This window comes from Oncorhynchus mykiss, chromosome 2 (assembly GCF_013265735.2).
Source record: "Oncorhynchus mykiss isolate Arlee chromosome 2, USDA_OmykA_1.1, whole genome shotgun sequence".
NCBI lineage: Eukaryota > Metazoa > Chordata > Actinopteri > Salmoniformes > Salmonidae > Oncorhynchus > Oncorhynchus mykiss.
Window position 1 is genome coordinate 27,175,803 of NC_048566.1, and position 8,691 is coordinate 27,184,493.

Below are 8,691 nucleotides of genomic sequence, written 5' to 3' on the forward strand. Positions count from 1 at the left end.
ATTGTTCTGGCAATTCTCAAATTGTTTAATTTGTATCAGAAACCATTTGGGGGTAAATCATTATAAAATTTGACAATTTCTAAAAATATATATATATTTCAGAATCAAGACATACTCCATATTTTAGAGCACTCGATAAGGAGTATAATGACACCACGATGTTGTCTTTATCATGTACAGTTAATGGATCATAGGGTCTTACAGGGGACATCTATAGGTCTAAAAGGGACGAATTGGCCACTTTCATCCCCCCAAAATTGTCTGTGATTACAAATCTAAAAAACATATCAAACATCTTTACTCCCATATGAAGCTAGAACAATCGGAGATAACCAAAATATTTTCGGGACACGCTGGCATGAAATCGCGCCTTTATTATTTGTCAACTACTCAATAAACACTCTCCGTGGACCTGCCTTTAAATTTCAGATTCACTGTTGCTTAGTTTTTGCAAGTCTTTTGAAAATATATCCATCCTCAACACAGTTGTTCGTACGTTTATATAGGCCTTCACATAAATTGCATTAAATAGATGGTCATAGACAGTCAAAGAACTGTCAGTGACATGCTGAATCAAACACACCACAACCTTACTTACCCTTATTCACCACTCCAATTCCATTACATTACACTGAGCCATTAGTATGTTCCGTTTAGCCTTGTGTGGGGAATGGCCCGACGCTCCGAACCTGGACAAATGCTCTGTCTAAACGCAAATACCGTTTCGGAAACGGTCATTCGGAAATTTGGAATTTAATTTTCATATAATAGAGAAATATTTTATTATATCCAAAAGATACACTTACTGTACGCAGTTTAGGACAGTTGCACCCAGTTGTATTTTGAGAAATACATGCGATCCGTCGGAAATGTGGAATGGAATGGACCAATGGAAATGAGAGCGCAAGGTGAGAGGATGTGTGGTAGCGGAGGTGGTGTGAAAACAGCCAGTTGCAACTTTGCAAAACTGTTCACAGTAAGTGTATCTTTTGTATTTAATAATAATAAAATTGAAATAATATTTTTCGCTTACATGAAAATTAAGTTCCAAAGGTTTATAAAACCGTATTGCTAGAAGGATTAATAACGTTTCTAAACATTAAAACAGAGTGTTGGGATTGTAGTCATTGATCCAGCTGTTGTCCATACATTCAATTGAGAACTCAAGGGCTGGGTACACTGTAACGAAATATTGTTAAGTAACTGGTTCCACAGCCTTTTTTTGTTTGTTGATTTACTCAACTTTTCATTTTTCATTTTCCAACATGAGAAAACTTAGGCAAAAATTCAGTCAACTTATAATGTGTTTCCTCAATTTTGTCTCATATGTGTGAACTAGAAAAGTATTATTTTACCAACAGAAAGAGGCTGTGGAAATAACTACAGGCACAGTGTTTTTAATGTATATATCTGACAGCTGATTACATTGTGCATGTTCATTTAAACAGTCATTGGTATTCAAACTCACAACCTCTTGATTCACAGCATACCAATTCTCCTGCTATGCCACCACATCTGTGTCAATAACATATTTGACATACATGATTGCATTGTGCATGTTAATTTCTACAGTAATCAGTATTCACCTGGGATTTGAACTCACAACCTCTTGGTTCATAGCATTCCAAACTTCCTGCCACGACACCATGTCTGTGTCGTTAACGGATTCGACTGTATTTTAGGCGATGACTGCCTTTGTTCATTCCAAGATCCTAAAGATAATTTTAATCTATCTGGCTCATCATTTTTCTTTTATCTACAATGTAGGTCTGCCGTTAGGGCTCATGGTGTTCCTTGGCAGTCAGCTTTGACGCTACATCCTATGCCATTTTTTTTTTGTTTAAGATCGAAACAAAGGGTTGCCAAAATGTGTAATTTATTTACTGTCAACTTCTTATAAACCTCTTCCTCTCTATACTCAGTGGAATAGAGACCTTCCGGGTTTGGATCAATGTTTTATTTGGGACCCGGTGTAGTCTAATATTCAACAATCGTCTCGGTATCCTGATCACCAACGGATCCATTATAATTTTGTACACAGCATTTATCAAACTCCTCGTAAACTGTATCATATAAAACATTTTAATGATGCTTCCTGTACATTGTGCCATCTTAATGAACATGGTGCCTTTATACACATGGTTTGGGAATGCCGTCTGGTATCTATATTCTTGGATTAAATAGCTTTGAATTTGGCCACTGTTGTCAGAACATATTCCTACATCTCATTTTGTTTTACTTTGAAATGATGTATCTGTTTTTCATTTATCTCTATGTCAGAAGTGCATTCTTCTCGCTGGCCTAACGCCTGCAAAAAAAATGATTGCAGCACGATGGAAGCCTCCACACTCACTCTCTATCCGTCAATCGATCCTCACTTTTTTGAATGTAATTTATATGGAGCATTCAACTTCTCGCATTCATGGAGCTAAAGAAGACAATGAACCAATGGCTTCTTGCCGCTAAAAATACTTATTGATGTGTTGCTCTGTGTTTTATTTTGCTGCGCCACTTGGGAGCCATAGCACCAACAACATTAGACACAGAAAAATCTAAAATTGCTTAAATAAGTAAATCAAATCAATCAGATTAATTGATGATAATTGACACAGACATGGTTGCATAGCTGGAAAATCTGAATATTATGAACCAAGAAGTTGTGAGTTCAAATCCCAGGTGAGGACATTTTGGATCATCAGGTATACGTAAATTAACATGCACAGTCTGATCATGTAAGTCAACGTGTATCAAATATGCAAGTTGAAAACATTGTATGGTAAAAGTGCTGTGTGTGTAACTACACTGTACAAAAATATAAATGCACCAATTTCAAAGATTCTTTACAGTTCATATAAGGAAATCAATCAATTGAAATAAATTAATTAGGCCCTAATCTATTGATTTCACATGACTGGAAATACAGATCTGCATCTGTTGTTCACAGGTACCTTTTTTTAAGTTGGGGAGTGGATCAGAAAACCAGCCAGCATCTGGTGTGACCACCATTTTGGCTGGGGTAGGCTGTCATTATAGATAAGAATTTGTTCTTAACTGACTTGCCTAGTTAAATAAAGGTTTTTAAAAAATATGTAGACTGACCAATGTTTTACACCAATGGGCGTTTTCTAATATCAAGGAAAGCCCACATTAAGAAACGCCCCGAATTGCGGTCTGCAATTTCTTCATTTTGCACTTCTCCGCTGATTCGAGAACATCGTAATGTGCGTGTGCTGTGCGTGATTACGTTCAATAAACGTAGTCATCATACGTTAACAGGCTAAACTTACTACGTTGTTTTTTGTGGAGGAAATCAGACGGTGAGTTTAACATAACATTTCTCGCCATGCAGCTAATTTAGTTACATGTGTGTGATTTATAATCAATGTAATATTTAACAATACAAGAGCCACACAATGACCGATAAATCTAACATGCGAAATGACAGTATCGGCTAAGAGAGAGAAGTGACTAGCGCTGTCTTTCTTTCTCGACTGAGACGGCAGGCTAACGTTAGCTAGCTATGTTGTCAATCCTAGAAACTTGGATACAACAGGTCTCATTGTTTTGATTCCTCCTGGGGGTGGGTAACGTTAGTTCAAATCAAAGTTAGCAGACTAGCTAACGTCAGTTTGTCTCCGTTTCAATGCGAATAACACCGAATATATCAAAATATAATGGCCGTAGCTAGCTACGTTAATGTTATGTAAAAGGAGAATGCTGTCGAGTTTTCTAGCTCGGAGATTAGCCAACGTTAGCTAGCTACCTTGCTGACGATGGCTTACCATCGAAGAACAAAACACCTACTGTTCGCTAGCTATCTTCGTTTTTGGTAGGACTAGATCACGATATTTTTTCTATGTGAAAAATTAACATGAAGTAAACTCAACTTCTTGGTCCTTTACTAACAAGCTGTATATAAAATAGTTAGCTGTAGCTTAGAAAATAAATATTACACTGGATAATAAATAAATGTGTCACTGGATGACAATGTTTTGTTTTCAACATTAGGGCTGTTTTCCAAAATAAGTGAAAGTTCCTTCTTTTTGTTTCCTTGTACGATACTAACGAGTATCGCGATACAGGTATTGTCAGGTCGCTAGCTCACATACTGACCACACTGCTCGTGTTGTAAAATAAAAAATTAAATAATTTCATCCACACTGCTCGCGCAGGTCTGCGTGGACAGGTGCTAAAATATAATAATTGGTTATATTTATTGAAGTCCTGCATCTCCCATCTCCTCATTGGTTTTTAGGAGCATATACCCACATTTTTCATTTTATCTAGCTAAGCTTGCCCCATGTCATTGTTAACTAGCTAGGGTATCGGGACCCTGTTCCAGTCTTCTTTTCATGGTTTAGTTGAAAATAGTGTTTCAACTGTTTTTGGATAGTTGACTATTGATATCATCATTCCCGTGTTGTTTACTGTGTTTCCCGGAATCGGAAGTTCATCTATCAATTAAAAAAAACATCAAATCTGTGCTATAACCTTTGTTTCCTTTTGGCAGTGAGACATTTGAAGAACCACCAATAAGCCTAATGCTACAGCGGCAACATTAGCAGATATTACAGTAAGTAGCTACTACAGAATCTCTGCCTGTCCTGTGTGTATCTAAATAAACTGCTTTAAATTGTTCAGTGTATTGGTTGATTTTAATTTGACAACTGTGATGCTAGTAGTTCACATTAACATCCTTTTGTGTCAACCCACCCCCCCCCAAAGTACTTCCTAAGGATGGCTAGCTGCGGTGAGGTTGACCACTCTGTGAGCTCGCTCCCATCCAGTAAGAAGGGGAGTGGTGACTCTGCCTGCTCTGGTTCCAGTGGCTCATCACCTGCCCTGCCTGTCCCAGAGTGTGCCATCTGCCTGCAGAGCTGTGTCCACCCTGTCCAGCTACCCTGCCGCCACGTCTTCTGTTTCCTATGTGTGAAAGGGGCGTCCTGGCAGAGCAAGCGCTGTGCTCTCTGTAGACAGGAGGTTCCCGAGGACTTCCTGGAGCACCCCACTCTGCTGTCCCCCGAAGAGCTTAAGACCGGAGGGCGGGCCGCCGCAGGGGACAACGCCTGGTACTATGAGGGGAGAAACGGCTGGTGGCAGTATGACGAGAGGACCAGCCGTGAGCTGGAGGACGCTTTCTCCAAGGGCAAGAAGACAGCTGAGATGCTGATAGCCGGGTTCCTGTACGTGGCCGACCTGGAGAACATGGTGCAGTACCGGCGCAATGAGCACGGCCGCCGCCGCAAGATAAAACGGGACGTTGTGGACATCCCCAAGAAAGGGGTGGCTGGCCTCCGTCTGGACACCGAGGGTGGCACGCAGGGGTCCGCTGCGGCAGGGAGAGGGAACTCTGCAGACGGGGCTGATACTTCAGCAGCCTCAGTGCAGCAGGCTGCAGCATCTCCAGCTACCTCCACAGTTCTGTCTGCTCCTGCCAGGCCTCCCACCTCTCTGGGGGGCCAGCCTGGCAGCCCCACCAGCCCCTCCCTGGAAGACACCCTGGCCCTGCTCCACATCAGCCCCACAGATGCGCCAGAGAGGGCTGAAGTCGGGGAGGGAGAGGAGGGGGAAGAGGAGGCCACCGCCACACCCTCCATGTCATCTGGTCCTAACACCTCTGTGGATGGGTCTGGGGACTGGAGCGATGACGACGAGGGGGATGGGGAGGCAGTGGAGCCCCGGGAGCAGAGACTGCATTTGGGGGAGAGCCCAGAGGACAGGTCCCCCCCTGGGGCTGAGGCCTCCAGCAGCAGTGTGAGGTCGCGAAGGCCTGACGGCCAGTGTACTGAAGTGTGAGCTCAACTCATCATGAACCTCTGCACTGTAGCTAACATTCTCAGCTAACATAGGACTCTGAAACAGATTAAAACCAACCCCTGCAAACAACTGTCTCAAGGCAAGGAGACACTCCCATTATATTAGACTTTTAAAGATGAAAATTACCCCCTGAAAATTAGTTATAGTCAAAATTTACTGGTGGGCCTTAGGAGCAGTCTTTCCCCATACAACTTGTTAGTTGAGCTTTGAATTGTTGTTTCGTGTAAGTTGTTGGGATGTTTGAACGTCTTCATGCCTGCAGACAGTATGTGATGCAGCCGTGTTGAAAGATGGAGACTTATTATTTTCAGAGACATGCATTTAACTGAATCAGGTAGCAGCCTCTTATCAGCTAAACAACAGTTGTTTTGATCAGATCAGTGGTAGTTTTCCTCTCTCTGCAGCAGCTTTGTGTGTTGAGTTCTAGGCTGCTCCAAAGTGATTAACACCATGCTCCATGACCTCTGATCAAAAAGGTTAGTAGACAACATTTTCATTTGTGTTTCAAAAGCGAAGCATGTTCATAGTGTTCAGTTGCTGATTATTCATCTGAAATGCTAGTCTGTTTCATAATATGTGCATGTGTTTTAAGCGAGGGGTTGGATTCTTAAACACTACTGGTGAAGAGGACTGATGTTCTGGATTTTAGTTTAACAGTTTTTTCTTTGTTTTCCTATGGTTGTAAATTCTATTGTGTGATTACTAAGACAGTAAGAGAAGAGACATGGTTGCTAGGTGGCTTGCTGGCTGTCTCCTGCAAAACATTTGAAGTTTTAAATGTTATTGTTTTTATATTTCTTACCAGCTGACTGTCATTGTCATCTGTTGAGCTCAATTTTACTATCATTATAATAACCTTTACTTTCTGTAACGATTTTTGGTTTGTAATCTTTTACATGGTATGTGATTTTAAATAAAATGTGTGTATTCATCAACTCAATGTTGATTGGAAGTATTGTTTTTGTTTGAAAGCAAAAGGCGAGCTGATCACATGCCAACACAACTAGCGACGTCATGCATCAAATCTGGTCACAATGTATTTTTGTACCCTGATATTTCTCATGTGACAACTCTACACTATATAAACAACTATGTGGACATCCCTTAAAATGTGTGGATTTCAGACACAACAGTTGCTGACAGGTGTATAAAATCGGGCACACAGCCATGCGTTCTCCATAGACGAACATTGTCAGTAGAATCGCCTTACTGAACAGCTCAGTGACTTAACGTGGCACTGTCATAGGATGCCACCTTTCCAACAAGTCAGTTGATCAAATATCTACCCTGCTAGAGCTGCCCAGGTCAACTATAGGTGCTGTTATTGTGAAGTGGAAACGTATAGGAGCAACAGCGGCTCAGCCACGAAGTGGTAGGCCACACAAGCTCACGGAACGGGACCACTGAAGTGTGTAAAAATCCTCTGTCCTAGGTTGCAACACTCACTACTGAGTTCCAAGCTGCCTCTGGAAGCAATGTCAGCGCAATAACTGTTAGTTGGGAGCTTCATTAAATGGGTTTCCATGGCTGAGCAGCGGCACACAAGCCTTCGATCAGTTTGGGGAAGACCATTTCCTGTTTCAGCATGACAATACCCCCGTGCACAAGGCGAAGTCCATACAGAAATGGTTTGTCGATCAGTGTGGAATAACTTGACTGGCCTGCACAGAGCCCTGACCTCAACACCATCAAACACCTTTGGGAGGAATTGGAATGCTGACTGCGAGCCAGGGCTATTCGCCCAACCTCACTAATGCTCTTGTGGCTGAATGGAAGCAAGTCCCGCAGCAATGTTCCAACATCTAGTGAAACCCTTCCCAGAAGAGAGGAGGCTGTTATAGCAGCAAAGGGGGGACCAATTCCATATTAATGTCGATGATTTTTGAATGAGATGTTTGACGAGCAGGTGTCCACATACTTTTGGTCATGTAGTGTACCTCACCACTTGCTAATACCATGCACCCGCTGCTCCTGCCCTGTACAGGTCCACTTGGTGCAGTGTAGTGTACCTACTTCAACAGACAGGTTCCAACCCTCTCTGAATTCATCTCACACCCTGGTTTGATATTCTGATCACTGTATCTGTAAGCAACACCAAAGCCTAGTGTTTGTCCAGGAAACACATGACCGTTGTAAAGGGACGGCAGAGGAAGACAAAAGGCCAGGCGGGCTGCATCCAAAATGGCTCCCTATTTAGTGCACTACCTTTGACCAGGGCCCACTATGTAGGGAATAGGGTGCCATTTGGGATGTACCCCTGGTGGTGTGTTATCCAGAGACCTGCCAGCCAGGTTCACACCATAGTGAAGCTTGATCTATCAGGGAGGGGAAAAGGAGCGACTGACTCTAGCCTAGATCTATGCAGCAGGACAAACACAGAACGTTTCATTGTTAGATTATTCAGAATTCACATGAATCTCCTACCCTGGTTGAAAAAGAACACACCATCGGCATTGTACATTTATTGGAACAGCAGGACAGATGGAGAATTCTTCCTCTGGCCTGCAAATAGTTATCAGAGACGGATAAAGTAGTGGGGCATCTACTGTAGTTGGTAGAGAGTTGTGTGGTATTGAGGTCCCTTGATGAATTTATAGATAGGTCTGTATGACCTAGTCTATTAACTGGAGAAAGAGAACTCCCAACTGTAGTGGGCTGGATAGAGAATCCTCTTCTTGTTATTCTCACTATCTCTGTGTGTGTGCTATTGTTCGGCTCAGTCTTGGGGGTGTGGTTGGAAATTGCAGCAGTAAGACCACTATGTTTGTTTCTAATGTTTTATACAAAAACCTTGTTGGGTTCAATCCAAATCTAACAGATGATTTGATCTTCCGATCTTTGAAAACGTTGTGACACATTTTGGTGTTCCACAAA

The 8,691-nt window shown here is 42.1% G+C and overlaps 1 protein-coding gene across 2 annotated transcripts; it reads left to right on the forward strand.

The window, feature by feature from the left end:
* Positions 1-3,184: 3,184 nt before the first annotated feature.
* Positions 3,185-6,757, forward strand: LOC110485224 (E3 ubiquitin-protein ligase rnf146). 2 transcript variants are annotated; one of them, XM_021556285.2, is made up of 3 exons: positions 3,185-3,317; positions 4,511-4,573; positions 4,726-6,757. In XM_021556285.2, the coding sequence occupies exon 3, from the start codon at positions 4,738-4,740 to the stop codon at positions 5,794-5,796; it is 1,059 nt and encodes a 352-aa protein (XP_021411960.1). In that variant the 5' UTR covers positions 3,185-3,317; positions 4,511-4,573; positions 4,726-4,737; the 3' UTR covers positions 5,797-6,757. The 2 variants fall into 2 exon arrangements, with proteins under 2 accessions (XP_021411960.1, XP_036799718.1); XM_036943823.1 differs by lacking the exon at positions 3,185-3,317 and adding an exon at positions 3,806-3,829.
* Positions 6,758-8,691: the final 1,934 nt, after the last annotated feature.